Raw genomic sequence first — 19690 nt, forward strand, 5'->3', positions numbered from 1 at the left:
TTACATAAAGTCTGTGCTACCTTGTTACACCTTCAAGATTGTGCTGCCTAATCTCTTAAAAGGAACAATAAAGTCAAAATTAAATTATCTTTATTGAGATGGATCATGTCATTTAGAAAACTTTCCAATTTATCTAATTTGCTTAATTCTCTGGGTATCCTTTGTTGAAAAGCATAGCTATGTAGACTAAGGAGCAGAAATGCACTTCTTGGAGCTAACTGGTGATATTTGTCTCACTCTGTCCCCTATACCACCATAACCCCCAATGCAAACACTCCCTAACCTATTAACTCCTATACCGCCATAACCCCCAACGCAAACACCCCCTAACCTATTGACTCCTATAATGCCATAACCCCCAACGCAAACACCCTCTAACCTATTGACTCTTATACCGCCATAGCCCCCAATGCAAGCACCCCCTAACCTATTAACTCCTATATAACCCCCCAACGCAGACACCCCCTAACCTATTAACTCCTATACCGCCATAACCCCCAATGCAGACACCCCCTAACCTATTAACTCCTATATAACCCCCCAACGCAGACACCCCCTAACCTATTAACTCCTATACCGCCATAACCCCCAATGCAGACACCCCCTAACCTATTAACTCCTATACCGCCATAACCCCCAACACAAACACCCTCTAACCTATTAACTCCTATACCGCCATAACCCCCAACGCAAACACCCCCTAACCTATTGACTCCTATAATGCCATAACCCCCAACGCAAACACCCCCTAACCTATTGACTCCTATACCGCCATAACCCCCAACGCAAACACCCCCTAACCTATTGACTCCTATAATGCCATAACCCCCAACGCAAAAAAACCCTAACCTATTAACTCCTATACCGCCATAACCCCCAACGCAAACACCCCCTAACCTATTGACTCCTATACCACCATAACCCCCAACACAAACACCCCCTAACCTATTGACTCCTATAATGCCATAACCCCCAACGCAAACACCCTCTAACCTATTGACTCCTATAATGCCATAACCCCCAATGCAAACACCCCCTAACCTATTGACTCCTATAATGCCATAACCCCCAATGCAAACACCCTCTAACCTATGAACTCCTATACCGCCATAACCACCTAATGCAGACACCCCCTAACCTATTAACTCATATACCGCCATAACCCCCCAACGCAAACACCCCAGATTAGGGTTTAATAGGTTAGGGGTCTTATTGCAATTGGGGTTATGGAAGATTAGGAGTTAATAGTTTAGGGGGTTGTTAGGTATTTAGGTTATGGCAGATTAGGGGTTAATAGTTTAGGTTTCGTGTATAATGCATATTATTTTAAATATTATATATAATTTATAATGTAGTTATTTTTGCATGTTTATTGTATTACTTTAATCATAAAAAATATAATTTAAATGATATATTTGTGTTTCAAATAATAAAATAAAAAAGCAAAAATAACTACATTTTAAATTTTGTACAATACTTAAATAACATGCACTATACATGACAACGTGTACCATTTTAACATTGTATATAAATGTGGCAACATAGTTCCTATAGTTATAAAAGGGAGGTATATTTTTGTATACTTTATTAGTGAGGTAGATTGCTGACATGACGTAGGTGTAGGCGCTCTGTGGTAGTTAGCTGAACGTTCCAGGCGAGTATAGCTAAAACATGAAGTAGGTGTAGGCGTTCTGTGGTAGTTAGCTGAACGTTCCAGGCGAGTATAGCTAAAACATGACGTAGGTGTAGGCGTTCTGTGGTAATTAGCTGAACGTTCCAGGCGAGTATAGGTAAAACATGAAGTAGGTGTAGGCGTTCTGTGGTAGTTAGCTGAACGTTCCAGGCGAGTATAGCTAAAACATGACGTAGGTGTAGGTGCTCTGTGGTAGTTAGCTGAATGTTCCAGGCGAGTATAGCTAAAACATGAAGTAGGTGTAGGCGCTCTGTGGTAGTTAGCTGAACGTTCCAGGATAGTATAGCTAAAACATGACGTAGGTGTAGGCGCTCTGTGGTAGTTAGCTGAACGTACCAGGCGAGTATAGCTAAAACATGAAGTAGGTGTAGGCGCTCTGTGGTAGTTAGCTGAACGTTCCAGGCGAGTATAGCTAAAACATGAAGTAGGTGTAGGCGCTCTGTGGTAGTTAGCTGAATGTTCCAGGGGAGTATAGCTAAAACATGACGTAGGTGTAGGTGCTCTGTGGTAGTTAGCTGAACGTTCCAGGCGAGTATAGATAAAACATGACGTAGGTGTAGGTGCTCTGTGGTAGTTAGCTGAACGTTCCAGGCGAGTATAGCTAAAACATGAAGTAGGTGTAGGCGCTCTGTGGTAGTTAGCTGAACGTTCCAGGCGAGTATAGCTAAAACATGACGTAGGTGTAGGCGCTCTGTGGTAGTTAGCTGAACGTTCCAGGCGAGTATAGCTAAAACATGAAGTAGGTGTAAGCGCTCTGTGGTAGTTAGCTGAACGTTCCAGGCGAGTATAGCTAAAACATGAAGTAGGTGTAGGCGCTCTGTGGTAGTTAGCTGAACGTTCCAGGGGAGTATATCTAAAAGATGACGTAGGTGTAGGCGTTCTGTGGTAGTTAGCTGAACGTTCCAGGCGAGTATAGCTAAAACATGACATAGGTGTAGGCGCTCTGTGGTAGTTAGCTAAATGTTCTAGGCGAGTATAGCTAAAACATGATGTAGGTGTAGGCGCTCTGTGATAGTTAGCTGAACGTTCCAGATGAGTATAGCTAAAACATGAAGAAGGTGGTGTAGGCGTTCTGTGGTAGTTAGCTGAAAGTTCCAGGCGAGTATAGCTAAAACATGACGTAGGTGTAGGCGCTCTGTGGTAGTTAGCTAAATGTTCTAGGCGAGTATAGCTAAAACATGATGTAGGTGTAGGCGCTCTGTGATAGTTAGCTGAACGTTCCAGATGAGTATAGCTAAAACATGAAGAAGGGGTAGGCGTTCTGTGGTAGTTAGCTGAATTTTCCAGACAAGTATAGGTAAAACATGAAGAAGGTATAGGCGCTCTGTGGTAGTTAGTTGAACGTTCCAGACGAGTATAGGTAAAACATGAAGTAGGTGTAGGCGTTCTGTGGTAGTTAGCTGAACGTCCCAGGCGAGTATAGCTAAAACATAACATAGGTGTAGGCGCTCTCTGGTAGTTAGCTGAACGTTTCAGGTGAGTATAGCAAAAACATGACGTAGGTGTAGGCGCTCTGTGGTAGTTAGCTGAATGTTCCAGGGGAGTATAGCTAAAACATGGAGTAGGTGTAGGCGTTCTGTGGTAGTTAGCTGAACGTTCCAGGCGAGTATAGCTAAAACATGACGTAGGTGTAGGCGCTCTGTGGTAGTTAGCTGAATGTCCCAGGCGAGTATAGCTAAAACATGATGTAGGTGTAGGCGCTCTGTGATAGTTAGCTAAATGTTCCAGACGAGTATAGCTAAAACATGACGTAGGTGTAGGCGTTCTGTGGTAGTTAGCTGAACGTTCCAGGCGAGTATAGCTAAAACATGAAGTAGGTGTAGGCGTTCTGTGGTAGTTAGTTGAACGTTCCAGGCGAGTATAGCTAAAACATGAAGTAGGTGTAGGCGTTCTGTGGTAGTTAGCTGAACGTTCCAGGCGAGTATAGCTAAAACATGAAGTAGGTGTAGGCGTTCTGTGGTAGTTAGCTGAACGTTCCAGGCGAGTATAGCTAAAACATAACGTAGGTGTAGGCGTTCTGTGGTAGTTAGCTGAACGTTCCAGGCGAGTATAGCTAAAACATAACGTAGGTGTAGGCGTTCTGTGGTAGTTAGCTGAACATTCCAGGCGAGTATAGCTAAAACATAACGTAGGTGTAGACACTCTGTGGTAGTTAGCTGAACGTTCCAGGCAAGTATAGCTAAAACATGACGTAGGTGTAGGCGGTATTAGGGAGTTAGCTGAACGTTCCAGGCGAGTATAGCTAAAACATAACATAGGTGTAGGCGCTCTGTGGTAGTTATCTGAACGTTCCAGGCGAGTATAGCTAAAACATGACGTAGGTGTAGGCAGTATTAGGGAGTTAGCTGAACGTTCCAGGCTAGTATAGCTAAAACATGACGTAGGTGTAGGCGCTCTGTGGTAGTTAGCTGAACGTTCCAGGGCTAGTATAGCTAAAACTAACAACCTATCCTGTAATCTATGCCTGTCTGTTGCCTGTATTTAGCCATGATTTAACAGCAATACACGGAAACTAACGCAAGTAAGCCAGAGTCCTGTCTTTTATTCCTTCTACTTTGCCTATGACAGTTGCCGGGTGCATGGAATGTTGCTAAACTAGTATAGCTAAAACATGACGTAGGTGTAGGCGCTCTGTGGTAGTTAGCTAAACGTTCCAGGCGAGTATAGCTAAAACATGACATAGGTGTAGGCGCTCTGTGATAGTTAGCTAAACGTTCCAGTCGAGTATAGCTAAAACATGAAGTAGGTGGTGTAGGCGTTCTGTGGTAGTTAGCTGAACGTTCCAGGCGAGTATAGCTAAAACATGACGTAGGTGTAGGCGCTCTGTGATAGCTGAACGTTCCAGACGAGTATAGCTAAAACATGAAGAAGGGGTAGGGGTTCTGTGGTAGTTAGCTGAATTTTCCATACGAGTATAGGTAAAACATGAAGAAGGTATAGGCGCTCTGTGGTAGTTAGCTGAACGTTCCAGACGAGTATAGGTAAAACATGAAGTAGGTGTAGGCGTTCTGTGGTAGTTAGCTGAACGTCCCAGGCGAGTATAGCTAAAACATAACGTAGGTGTAGGCGCTCTGTGGTAGTTAGCTGAACGTTTCAGGTGAGTATAGCAAAAACATGACGTAGGTGTAGGCACTCTGTAGTAGTTAGCTGAACGTTCCAGGTGAGTATAGCTAAAACATGACGTAGGTATAGGCGCTCTGTGGTAGTTAGCTGAACGTCCCAGGCGAGTATAGCTAAAACATGATGTAGGTGTAGGCGCTCTGTGATAGTTAGCTAAATGTTTCAGACGAGTATAGCTAAAACATGACGTAGGTGTAGGCGTTCTGTGGTAGTTAGCTGAACGTTCCAGGCGAGTATAGCTAAAACATGAAGTAGGTGTAGGCGTTCTGTGGTAGTTAGTTGAACGTTCCAGGCGAGTATAGCTAAAACATGAAGTAGGTGTAGGCGTTCTGTGGTAGTTAGCTGAACGTTCCAGTCGAGTATAGCTAAAACATGAAGTAGGTGTAGGCGTTCTGTGGTAGTTAGCTGAACGTTCCAGGCGAGTATAGCTAAAACATAACGTAGGTGTAGGCGTTCTGTGGTAGTTAGCTGAATGTTCCAGACGAGTGTAGCTAAAACATGACATAGGTATAGGCGCTCTGTGGTAGTTAGCTGAACATTCCAGGCGAGTATAGCTAAAACATGACGTAGGTGTAGGTGGTATTAGTGAGTTAGCTGAACGTTCCATGCGAGTATAGCTAAAACATAACATAGGTATAGGCGCTCTGTGGTAGTTATCTGAACGTTCCAGGCGAGTATAGCTAAAACATGACGTAGGTGTAGGCGGTATTAGGGAGTTAGCTGAGCATTCCAGGGGCTTATAGCTTAAAGGGATAGTATAGTCAAAATTAAACTTTCATGATTCAGATAGCGCATGCAATTTTAAGCAACTTTCTAATTGACTCCTATTATCATTTTTTCTTTGCTCCCTTGGTATTTTTATTTGAAAAAAGCTGGAATGTGACCTTTGGAGCTGGTCCATTTTTGATTCAGCACCCTGGTAGCGCTTGCTGATTGGTGGCTACATTTAGACACCAATCAGCAAGCGCTACCCAGGTGCTGAACTGAAAATGGGCTGGTTCCCAGTAGTGCACTAAAAGAGGATTATTAATGAGGTCATCCTAACACTTTACTATGCTTCTTGACCTTTTGCTTCCTGCCTGTTCTACCTGACTTTAGTATCAATCAGGTCTATGCTACCGGGTTTCACATATAAAGTCTGTGATCTCTGGATTCGTTATCATGCAGGTTTGTTCTTCATGACATTCTTTAGTTAACCTGTATAACTTTACCTCCAGGAATGGACTGAAATCTATCAGGGCGCCCAGGCAAGCTCATTTGACTGTTAGCAAAAGCAGTGCACCAGGAGCAGCTTTTGGGTGACTGGGGGGCCACAAAGAGAAACACAACATTATGTTGGAGGGGCAGGTGTGCTCACTGGGTGACACCACTGGTGGGGGCCCTAACTGCTGGGTCCAGGGCCAAATTGCTCAACTGCTCAGTCCATCCCTGCTTGCCCTTAGGATAAAGCAAATCTACCTAGTCCTCTACAGTGAGCCCAGGTTGTCTTGACATCAAAAGCTACCACTAGTTGGGCTTCTAGAGCAAGGCTGACTTCAGTAACACACCAATCTGCATTACCTGGTCTTCTACACTGTGTTTCCTTATTTCTGTAAAATCTGTTTCCTGCTTGTTCCTCTGCAGCTTGTCTGTGCTACTTGGCTTCAATAACAAGTTTTTTCTATCTGTCTTGTTACAGACTTGTCCTTCCTGTGCTGGCTACAACATAATCTGTTCTGCTTTACCTCTAACCTGTGGTTCTGCTAGGTTGACCACTATCCTCTACTTACTGCTTATCATTTGCAGTGTATTCATAGAATCCTCTGGACTCTTGGTAAATAGCTTTTACTTATGCTAAGAAGCTTTCACATATTTATTGTTTGTCTCAATATTACTTTTGCCTTTTATACTAAATCCTTTAGATTTTATGGGGACGATTTATTAAGCCCCGTATAAGCCCCAATGCCTCTGTTTCTGCCGAGTCTTAAGGCCACTGCTCCTTAACTGGTCCCCACCTCTGAGGCGGCGGACAGCAATCCTCCCAATTGCATACGATAGGGTTGATTGACACCCCTGCTAGCGGCCGATTGGCCGCAAATGTGCAGGGGGCGGCATTGCACAAGCATTTCTAGTGAAATGTTTGTGCAATGATAAATGCCGACAGCGTATGCTGTCAGCATTTTTTGATGTGCGGCGGACATGATCCGCTACAGTGGATCATGTCCGTCCGCCATCCGCACATTGTTAATTTGGCCCCTATATCTCCATGCAAGTTTATTTTATTGGATTTTTCTGCAAGGTCAAGAAAGACCAGAATTGTTTTTACAGATCCACTTGTGTTTTGTTTGTCTACAACTCCAACTAATGTGAAAATAATACAACCAAGATACAGATCTAGAAAAGCCTTTGACTCTGTTCAAAATATCTTTTATATTTTCAAAAAACAGTATATCCTGTGTGTATTCATCTTGTCTACTTCCTATAGGTGCAGTTCTGGAGCCAACGGAATATTCACAGAGTGCAATACTGGGAGCCAATACCATTATCCCTTGCACATTCCATGTGGGAAACCTCCCTTTAAAAACTGAATTTTTGGCTATAATTTGGTACTTTCAAGGAAAGGAGATTTTGAACTCTGATGATATTGTTAGAACATCACATCCTAGGGCGTCCTTAAACATAAATAAGTTAACAGATGGAATTGCGTCTTTGTTGCTTACCAATGTAACAATATCGGACAGTGGAACCTACAAATGTTCAGTGATTTATAGTCCAGAAAAAAAGGAGGAGGAAGTTATCCTCAATGTTTACGGTAAGATTGTAAACCTTTTTTTATAGTTTATATTGCAAAATAGGCCTTTTATGAGTACCTGGAAAAAATGGTAAATAGTTAAAGGGCCATAATACCCAAATGTTTAAACACTTGAAAGTGATGCAGCATAGCTGTAAAAAGCTGACTAGAAAATATCTCCTGAACATCTCTATGTAAAAAAGAAAGATATTTTACCTCAAAAGTTCCTCAGTACCCACCTCCCATTGTAAAGGATTTCTAAGCAGCATTTTAGTGTGTCTGTCCTGGGACATCTGAAAGGATGAGCCTCGTGCACTCTCATATTGTTTCACCAATCAGGTAAAGGAAGCTTACTATGAAATCTCATAAGAGTTAAGTCAAATCTCATGAGATCACAGTAAGAGTTCATGACCTCAGCACTGCTGATGCTGATTGGCTGCTGTTCATTTCTTCATTTTTTTTATTTTTACCTGCAGCTGGGAGCAGGTGAAGTATAACTTTTTACACAGAACTTACTCTGCTGAGCTGAGGAAGTTGTGAGGTAAAATATCTTCCTTTTTTACATAGAGATGCTCAGGTGATAGTTTCCTGTCAGCTTTTTATAGTTATACTGCATCAGTTTCAAGTGATTTAGCATATGAGTATTATGTCCCTTTAAAGGGACACAATACCCAACATGTTTCTTTCATGATTCAGATAGAACATCAAATTTTAAACAACATTCTAATTTACTTTTATTATCAAATTGTCTTTGGTCTTTTGGTATCTTCTGTTGAAAAGCAAGGATGTAAGCTCAGGAGAGTGCACGTGTTTGAAACACTCTGGGGCCTATTTATTATGGTGTGGGAGGACATGATCCGATATAGCAGATCGTGTCCACTGCACATATGCTGTCGGCCCTTATCATTGCACCAGCAGTTCTTGTAAACTGCTGGTGCAATGTCACCCCTTGTGGATTCACGGCCAACCAGCCGCTAGCAGGGGTGTCAAGCAACCCGATCGTATTCGATCGGGTTGATTTCTGTCCGCCGCTTCAGAGCAGGCTGACAAGTTATGGAGCAGTGGTCTCTAGACCGCTGCATCATAACTTCTGTTTCCAGCGAGCCTAAAGGCCTGCTGGAAACAAGGGGCCTAAATCTCCATACAGAGCTTGATAAATATGCCTCTATGTGTTAGCAGTTTTGCAAGAATATTATCCATTTGCAAGAGCACTAGATGGCAGCACTGTTTCCTGTCATGTAGTTCTCCAGATGCCTAACTAGGTATCTCTTTTAACACAGAATATCATGGGAACAAAACAAATTTGATAATTTAAGTAAAATGGAAACTTTTTTTAATTGTTTACTCTACCTGAATCACAAAGACATTTTGTTTGGGTTTCATATCCTTTAAAAACAAACAAGTAGAATTGTTTACAAGTAATTCCATTACGCTTATATTGGCATTTGAAATAGTTGATTTAGCCTGTTGTAGCCCCACCCATCCCGAAAGTTTTTGCCCTCAAGGCCAAGCTGCGTTAACACAGCTAGTAGAAGAAATTACACTCCCAGTGGGTTACAGAAGAGATAGGGTAATACAATGTTAATTTTCCATTGTTCTTTCCAAGTATTGGTGATTGGTTTATGGAGACATATAAGATAAAGAAGCAGGTATATGTACACAATGTGGTAATGTAATTATTATTATTAATATTGGTTATTTGTAGAGCGCCAACAGATTCCGCAATTAGATCTGATTATACCTACAGATATAAGATAAAGAAGCAGGTATATGTACACAATGTGATACAGTAATGAGATCTGATTATACCTACAGATATAAGATAAAGACACATGTACTGTATATGTACACAATGTGATAAAGTAATGAGATCTGATTATACCTACAGATATAAGATACAGACACATGTATTTGTACACAATGTGATAAAGTAATGAGATCTGATTATACCTACAGATATAAAATAAAGAAGCATGTATATGTACACAATGTGATAAAGTAATGAGATCTAATTATACCTACAGATATAAAATAAAGAAGCATGTATATGTACACAATGTGATAAAGTAATGAGATCTGATTATACCTACAGATATAAGATAAAGACACATGTATATGTACACAATGTGATACAGTAATGAGATCTGATTATACCTACAGATATAAGATAAAGAAGCAGGTATATGTACACAATGTGATAAAGTAATGAGATCTGATTATACCTACAGATATAAGATACAGACACATGTATTTGTACACAATGTGATAAAGTAATGAGATCTGATTATACCTACAGATATAAGATAAAGACACATGTATATGTACACAATGTGATACAGTAATGAGATCTGATAATACCTACAGATATAAGATAAAGAAGCAGGTGTATGTACACAATGTGATAAAGTAATGAGATCTGATTAAACCTACAGATATAAGATACAGACACATGTATTTGTACACAATGTGATAAAGTAATGAGATCTGATTATACCTACAGATATAAGATACAGACACATGTATTTGTACACAATGTGATAAAGTAATGAGATCTGATTATACTTACAGATATAAGATAAAGACACATGTATATGTACACTATGTGATAAAGTAATGAGATCTAATTATACCTACAGATATAAGATAAAGAAGCAGGTGTATGTACACAATGTGATAAAGTAATGAGATCTGATTAAACCTACAGATATAAGATACAGACACATGTATTTGTACACAATGTGATAAAGTAATGAGATCTGATTATACCTACAGATATAAAATAAAGAAACATGTATATGTACACAATGTGATAAAGTAATGAGATCTAATTATACCTACAGATATAAAATAAAGAAGCATGTATATGTACACAATGTGATAAAGTAATGAGATCTGATTATACCTACAGATATAAGATACAGACACATGTATATGTACACAATGTGATAAAGTAATGAGATCTGATTATACCTACAGATATAAAATACAGACCCGTGTATATGTACACAATATGATAAAGTAATGAGATCTGATTATACCTACAGATATAAGATACAGACACATGTATATGTACACAATGTGATACAGTAATGAGATCTGATTATACCTACAGATATAAGATAAAGACACATGTATATGTACACAATGTGATAAAGTAATGAGATCTGATTATACCTACAGATATAAGATAAAGACACATGTATTTGTACACAATGTGATAAAGTAATGAGATCTGATTATACCTACAGATATAAGATAAAGACACATGTTTATGTACACAATGTGATAAAGTAATGAGATCTGATTATACCTACAGATATAAGATAAAGACACATGTATATCTACACAGTGTGATAAAGTAATGAGATCTGATTATATCTACAGATATAAGATAAAGAAGCATGTATATGTACACAATGTGATAAAGTAATGAGATCTGATTATACCTACAGATATAAGATAAAGACACATGTATATGTACACAATGTGATAAAGTAATGAGATCTGATTATACCTACAGATATAATATACAGACACATGTATATGTACACAATGTGATACAGTACTGAGATCTGATTATACCTACAGATATAAGATAAAGAAGCATGTATATGTACACAATGTGATAAAGTAATGAGACATGATTATACTTACAGATATAAGATAAAGACACATGTATATGTACACTATGTGATAAAGTAATGAGATCTAATTATACCTACAGATATAAGATAAAGAAGCAGGTGTATGTACACAATGTGATAAAGTAATGAGATCTGATTATACCTACAGATATAAGATAAAGACACATGTATATGTACACAATGTGATAAAGTAATGAGATCTGATTATACCTACAGATATAAGATAAAGACACATGTATATGTACCGAATGTGATAAAGTAATTATATCTGATAATACCTACAGATATAAGATAAAGAAGCATGTATATGTACACAATGTGATAAAGTAATGAGATCTGATTATACCTACAGATATAAGATACAGACACATGTATATGTACACAATGTGATACAGTAATGAGATCTGATTATACCTACAGATATAAGATAAAGAAGCATGTATATGTACACAATGTGATAAAGTAATGAGACATGATTATACTTACAGATATAAGATAAAGACACATGTATATGTACACTATGTGATAAAGTAATGAGATCTAATTATACCTACAGATATAAAATAAAGAAGCATGTATATGTACACAATGTGATAAAGTAATGATATCTGATTATACCTACAGATATAAGATAAAGAAGCAGGTGTATGTACACAATGTGATAAAGTAATGAGATCTGATTATATCTACAGATATAAGATAAAGACACATGTATATGTACACAATGTGATAAAATAATGAGATCTGATTATACCTACAGATATAAGATAAAGACACATGTATATGTACCGAATGTGATAAAGTAATTATATCTGATAATACCTACAGATATAAGATAAAGAAGCATGTATATGTACACAATGTGATAAAGTAATTAGATCTGATTATACCTACAAGCTCAACCAATTTTATTAGGTTGTGGCTTCAAAACACAAAATCAGCTAATTCATATACAAAAATAAACCTTAAAAAGTAAATTCTCATACATTTTATACTCTGCAGCTGGTAAAAAAAGTAATTGGCAACACATTAAAGGGACATGAAACCCAATTTTTTTCTTCCATGATTTAGAAAGAGCATACAATTATAAACAACTTTCTAATTTACTTCTATTATCTAATTTGCTTCATTCTCTTGATATTCTTTGCTGAAAAGCATATCTAGATATGCTTAGTAGCTGCTGATTGGTAGCTGCACATAGATGCCTCCTGTGATTGGCTCGCCATGTGCATTGCTATTTCTTAATTAAAGGATATCTAAAGAATGAAGCAAATTAGATAATAGAAGTAAATTGGAATGTTGTTTAAAACTGTATTCTCTACCTTAATTATGAAATATTTTTTTGGGGTATAGTGTCCCTTTAAGGTAAAAACTATTTTACAGTATACTGTCCCTTTAACTCATTCGCCACCTCTGAGGTTGGCCGCGAATCTGCAGGGAGTGGTATGCATTTATTGATGTGCGGTGGACATGATCAGCTATATCGGATCATGTCCATCCGTACATTAATAAATGGACCCCTATGACCGAAAATACACTATAGTTTTAAGAAGAGAAGAGAATAAATAAACTTGGTAAAGTATATACAATGGGGCTGATTTATCAAGGGCCCCCTTAACAGCAGTTAAGAAACAGTGGTCTTAGGACCGCTGCTCCTTAACTGGTCCGCCTGCTCTGAGCAGACAGCAATCAACCAGATCGAATACTAGATTACAAGTGGAGCGCTAACTACCGCTTGTGCTAGAGTGATAATTGTGCTAGCAGTAAACCATTTTCACGAGTCGTGTTTCACTGGTATTACAAGTTGAAAGTTAAAATGTTTTGCTCTAGTACAAACCCGACTCGTGAAAAATGTTTACTGCTAGCTCGATCACCTACTGCTCCTACTTGTGCTAACCCAAATCACTATAAGCATGCAAATAATTGCAGGCACTACTCAGTTAGTGAAAAATAAAAATACAAAATGTATTTGTTCCAGTTAAAACATAAAGGGTTCCCAGACAGGGGGCAACACAAAAGTGAGGTCTTACGCGTTTCATGCCCCCTAGTGGCGCTTAATCATAGACTATAGGTGCAGGAGAGGGGCTGCCATTTTATGCAAAAAGCCACAAAGAATTAACCCCTAACTGACCACAAAGAAGTTAAAAACATGCTCAATACAGAATTACAAAATAAAAAAGAAACATTGCTTAAACTATATAACAGTGATATAGTGAAGGGCAAAAAAGTGTGCATAAATATACAATATTATTAAATTATCTTCAATTGATATTCATAATGAATTTATATTTTGCACTTTACCCTTAAATAATGGCAAGAACAGGAAAGGATCATGATAATATTAGTGATCACAACATACTAATCTATTAGTCATAGGTTCAAATGCTGAAAGTAGAAATCTAATACTAATAAGAAAAATTATATTTCTGTGTTGATAGCAAAATAGGTATTAATCATCAATGAAATAACTGATGTCAAATTCTCTATTCATACCTAAAGGTGTTTTAGTTTGTAGTTTCAAAATCCAAAATAATTCTTTTTTATCAAGGATTACCATTAAAATAGCTAGCAACTGCGGAGTCCTTAACATACGGCTAGATTACGAGTTTTGCGTTATGAGTGAAAAAGCAGCGTTATGGCTCTTTTTCACTACCGCTGGTATTACAAGTCTTGCAGGTATATCTGTACCGCACACTTTTTTGGCTGTAACACAATGTAACTACCGCAGCTTTCATTGGGACTTCCACAGCGCCGGTATTATGAGTTTGCCTGGCAGGCCAAAAAGTGAGCGGTACAGTCTATACCGTCAAGATCCGTACCGTAAACTGAAACTCAGTAGTTATGGCTTTTACGCTACAAAGCTGTAGCATAAAACTCAAAACTAAAGTGCTAAAAAGTACACTAACACCCATAAACTACCTATTAACCCATAAACCGAGGCCCTCCCACATTGCAAACACTAAAATAAAATTATTAACCCCTATTCTGCCGCTCCCAACATCGCGGCCACTATAATAAACATATTAACCCCTAAACCGCCGTAATCCAGCATCGCAAACAATAGTTAAATATTATCAACCCCTAATCTGCTTGCTGCCCCCAAAATCGCTGCAACCTACATTACTGTTATTAACCCCTAATCTGCTGCCCCCAAAATCGCTGCCACTATACTAAAGCTATAAACCTCTAAACCTAACCCTAAGTCTAACCCTAACACCCACTAACTTTAATATAATTAAAATAAATCTAAATAGAAATTACTATTATAACCTAAATAATTCCTATTTAAAGCTAAGTACTTACTTGTAAAATAAACCCTAAGATAGCTACAATATAACTAATAATTACATTGTAGCTAGCTTAGGTTTTATTTTTATTTTTCAGGCAAGTTTGTATAGTTAGTAAATAGTTATTAACTATTTACTAGCTACCTAGTTAAAATAAATACAAATTAATTTACCTGTAAAATAAAACCTAACCAGTCTTACTCTAACACCTAACCTTACACTATAATTAAATACATTACATTAATTAAATACAATTAACTAAATTAAAAAAACAAACAAACACTAAATTACACAAAATACAAAAGAAATCAAATATTTAAAGTGAATGTCAATTTTGATGCTAAAGTGCCCGGTTTTTTAAAAAATTTGATTCAAAACAGGTGCACTTTAATTCATCAAAATTTACATTTCACTCCTGTTGAGAAAAAAAAACTTACCTTTTAATCTTCACAGCAGCTCCAGCTTCCTCCACCCGTCGCAAAGCCTCTTCCTGGGTCTAAAATGAGAAATCCGGCTTCCTCCAATCACGGCGTTGAATCAGACAATGATTCCCCCAGGGAGGAAGCCGTGATTGGAGGATGACCTGTCCATCATTTTTGACGTCAGACATGCTTGCAACGACCGGAGGAAGCTGGAGCTGCTGTGAAGATTAAAAGATAAGTTTTTTTTTTCACAACTGGAGTGAAATGTACATTTTGATGAATTAAAGTGCCCCTGTTTTTAATCAAATTTTTAGAAACTGGGCAATTTAGCATCAAAATTGACATTCACTTTAAACTAATTACACCTAATCTAATAGCCCTATCAAAATAAAAAACCCACCCCCAAAATAAAAAAAAACCCTAGCAGAAACTAAACTACCAATAGCCCTTAAAAGGGCCTTTTGTGGGGCATTTCCCCAAAGAAATCAGCTCTTTTACCTGTAAAAAAAAAATACAAACAACCCCCCAACAGTAAAACCCACCACCCACACAACCAACCCCCCCAAATAAAATCCTATCTAAAAAACCTAAGCTCCCCATTGCCCTAAAAAGGGCATTTGGATGGCCATTGCTCTTAAAAGGGCATTTAGCTCTTTTTCAGCCCAAACCCTAAGCTAAAAATAAAACCCACCCAATAAACCCTTAAAAAAACCTAACACTAACCCCTGAAGATCCACTTACAGTTTTTGAAGACCGGACATCCATCCTCAACAAAGCCGGGAGAAGACTTCATCCAAGCAACAAGAAGTCGTCAACAAAGCCAGGAGAAGTCTTCATCCAAGCGGCAAGAAGTGGTCCTCCAGACGGGCAGAAGTCTTCATCCAGACGTCATCTTCTATCTTCATCGTTCCGACGTGGAGCGGCTCCGTCTTCAAGACATCCGGCACAGAGCATCCTCTTCTTTCCACGGCTACTGAAGAATGAAGGTTCCTTTAAGGGACATCATCAAAGATGGCGTCCCTTGAATTCCGATTGGTTGATAGAATTCAAAGTTGGGGGGGCCAATCGGAATTAAAGTTGAAAAAATCCTATTGACTGATTGGATCAGCCAATAGTATTGAGCTTCAATCCTATTGGCTGCTCCAATCAGCCAATAGGATTGAGCTTGCATTTTATTGGCTGTTCCAATCAGCCAATAGAATACAAGCTCAATCCTATTGGCTGATAGTAATTTTTATTTAGATTTATTTTACTTATATTAAAGTTAGTGGGTGTTAGGGTTAGACTTAGGGTTAGGTTTAGGGGTTAATAACTTTAGTATAGTGGCAACGACGTTGGGGTTAATAAGTGTAGGTAGATAGCGACGACATTGGGGGCAGCAGATTAGGGGTTAATAAGTGTAGGTAGGTAGCGACGACATTGGGGGCAGAAGATTAGGGGTTAATAAGTGTAATGCAGGTGGCGGCGATGTTAAGGGCGGCATATTAGGGGTTAATAAGTGTAATGTAGGTGTCGGCGATGTCAGGGCGGCAGTTTAGGGGTGTTTAGACTCAGGGTTTATGTTAGGGTGTTAGGTGTAAACATAACTTTTCTTTCCCCATAGGAATCAATGGAGCTTTACGCTCCTTTATTGCAGGTGTTAGGCTTTTTTTAGCCGGCTCTCCCCATAGATGTCTATGGGGAAAACGTGCACGAGCACATAAAACCAGCCCAAAGCAGTGCTGGTATTTGAGTGCGGTATGGAGCTCAATGGAGCTCAATGCTGACATATTGCCTGCTAACGGCGGGTTTATGAAAACCTGTAATAGCAGCGCTATAGGGAGGTGAGCGGTGGCAATAGCTTGCAAGTTGGCACTGAGCCGCTCATAACGCAAAACTCGTGATCTAGACATATGTTGTTTACATCTTCATTTTGCAAACAAAGCAGATATATCTGTACAAGTAATAGACCTAGCACGGGTACCTATCAGGGGGGGCAACAAACATAAAATCCTTGATAAAAAATAATTATTTTGGATTTTGAAACTACAAACTAAAACACCTTTAGGTATGAATAGAGAATTTTACATCAGTTATTTCATTGATGATTAATACCTATTTTGCTATCAACACATAAATATAATTTTTCGTATTGGTATTAGATTTCTATTTTCAGCATTTGAACCTATGACTAATAGATTAGTATGTTGTGATCACTAATATTATTATGATCCTTTCCTGTTCTTGACATTCTTTAAGGGTAAAGTGCAAAATATAAATTCATTATGCATATCAATTGAAGATAATTTAATAATATTGTATATTTATGCACACTTTTTTGCCCTTCACCATATCACTGTTATTATATAGTTTAGGCAATGTTGCTTTTTTATTTTTTTATTCTGTATTGAGCATGTTTTAACTTCTTTGTGGTCAGTTAGGGGTTAATCCTTTGTTGCTTTTTGCATAAAATGGTAGCCCCTCTCCTGCACCTACAGTCTATGATTAAGTGCCACTAGGGGGCGTGAAACGCGTAAGACCTCACTTTTGTGTTGTCCCCTGTCTGGGAACCCTTTATGTTTTAACTGGAATGAATACATTTTGTATTTTTATTTTTCACTAACTGAGTAGTGCCTGCAATTATTTGCATTCATGTTTTACCCTTTGGCCTGATCTGCCACTTGCTATAGCACTCCGGGTATGTTTAGGCTACAGTTGTTGCTAACTTTTATCCCACTGCATGATCTGGAGTCTTTGACCTTGCACCAGTACACCCCTCTTGTTCAAATCACTATAAGCCCCTACTGTAATAGCCCCTAAACGCCACTTAGCTCACCACAAAGTTCCCACTACACTAGTAACCCCTAAACCACCACACACCTCCATCGAAAAGTATCTGAATAAACTATTAACCCCTAAACCATGAGCCCCCAGCATCGCAAGCTACCTAAATAAAATATTAACCCCTAAACAGTCATCGCCCACATCGCAATGTACCTAAATAGACTATTAACCCTAAACCACCATCCCCTAACATTGCAAAGTAACTAAATAAACTATTAATCCCTAAAATTGTAGTGGGTCTTGGTACCCCAGACTGGGTATACCCGCTAAAGTCAGCTTCCTCCTACCAAATGCCAACCAATGAACCTCCACTGGAAACCTGCTGCTATTAGAATAATGGCCGCTGCATGTTGTTATAGCTACCCCTAAGAACATTAGCCGAGGCAAAATGCTTGAGGGTCAAAATAGGAACTGTTTTATTGCACAGAAAACACAGCTTTTATACATGTACAACAAAGGGGGTAGTCACACCATGATCAATAGACACAAATAGTATACAATGGGACAAACATTAGACAATGGTTAGTTAAACAAGACTATAATCACATGCTGACTTAGAAAAGGACAATTGGTGACTCACACAATAACAGAAAGACACTTCATACCTAGACTAGATAGACAGATGCATAACAGCAGGAGGTCCCAGCATTAGAGCAGGAGGTTGCAATCAGCTCAAACATTCTGAGTCTGGGGGAGGGGGGGGGGTTGGAGCAGGTAATGCTCGATTGGGCTGTCAACTTATACTACAATAAAACACAGGAACCTCAACTCTGTATCAGGGCCCTCCAGTTCTCAGAGTCTCTGGGAATTCATGGAAATGGTGTAAACTTGAGTCCAGGGTAAAAGTACTCCAAATGTACCCTGGGCACCCACTTCCCAAATCATAAAATCCCCTCAAGTTCCTGGTCCATAGTTGGTGGGGAGGAGGCTGGCCTGCAGTCCTCTCCAAGTATAAAAGTAAAAGAAGCTTCCGTTACATTTCTCCACCCCCCACCCCCCGGGGTAGACTAACCCGGTACCAAACCTCCCACTGGTTTGGACCTGAGTTAGTCGGATGGCCCAGCCCAAAACTCTCTTCCATTTATGTTTTTGGCCACTGCCACTGGGGAGCGAGAATGCTGACATTCTCTTCCTGGCACACGCTAAGCTACTGGGGAGAAAGGTCGGCTACCTCCTCTCCCTTGGACATGCTTTGTTGCTGGGGAGAGAGTCTGGCTACCTCCTCTCCCTGGAACTGGTTCTGCTGCTGGGGAGAGAGGTTGGGTACCTCCTCTCCCTGGAACTGGCTCTGCCACTGTGGAGAGAGGTTGGCTACCTCTTCTCCCTGGAAACCGCTCTGTTGCTGGGAAAGAGGTCAGCTACCTTCTCTGCCTGGAAACCGCTCTGCCACTGGGGAGATAGGTAAACTACCTCCTCTTCCTGTAACTGGCTCTGCAGTTGGGGAGAGAGGTTGGCTACCTCCTCTCCCTGGAAATTGCTCTGCCTCTTTGGAGAGAGGAAGGCTACCTCTTCTCCCTGTTACTGGTTCTACCGCTATGGAGAGAGGTCAACTACCTCCTCTCCTTGGAAACTGCACTGCCGCTGGGGAGAGAGGTCAGCTACCTCCTCTCCCTGGAACTGGCCCTGCTGCTGGGGAGAGAGGTCAGCTACCTCCTCTCCCTTGCTTCCCGGAGCTGCTGCAGGTGCTGGGCAGAGGCCAGCAGTGCTCTGCCCTGTTGCCATCTCTTCTGTTGGATGCTCACCAGTCTCTCCCTCCTCAGAGGAAAAGTCTATTAAATGATCATTCTCTGGAGCCTGTGGTTGTATAGAGAAATTGACTAACTCCTCTCCCTGGGACTCCAGAGATATCAAAGGTGCTTGGCAGAGGCCATTGGTCCTCTGCCCTGTTGCCAGGGCTTCTGCTGGTGTGGCAAGCTCAGGGACAGGCTGCT

At 39.6% G+C, this 19690-nt stretch overlaps 1 protein-coding gene across 1 annotated transcript in view; it reads left to right on the forward strand.

Annotated features, from left to right (window-relative positions):
* Positions 1–6145: 6145 nt before the first annotated feature.
* Positions 6146–19690, forward strand: part of LOC128641645 (signal-regulatory protein beta-1-like) — a 47542-nt gene continuing 33997 nt past the window's right edge. The window contains 2 exon segments of the mRNA XM_053694180.1: positions 6146–6284; positions 7278–7604. Coding sequence (XP_053550155.1) covers positions 6146–6284; positions 7278–7604 — 466 coding nt within the window.

The sequence above is a fragment of the Bombina bombina genome, chromosome 11, assembly GCF_027579735.1.
Source record: "Bombina bombina isolate aBomBom1 chromosome 11, aBomBom1.pri, whole genome shotgun sequence".
Lineage (NCBI taxonomy): Eukaryota > Metazoa > Chordata > Amphibia > Anura > Bombinatoridae > Bombina > Bombina bombina.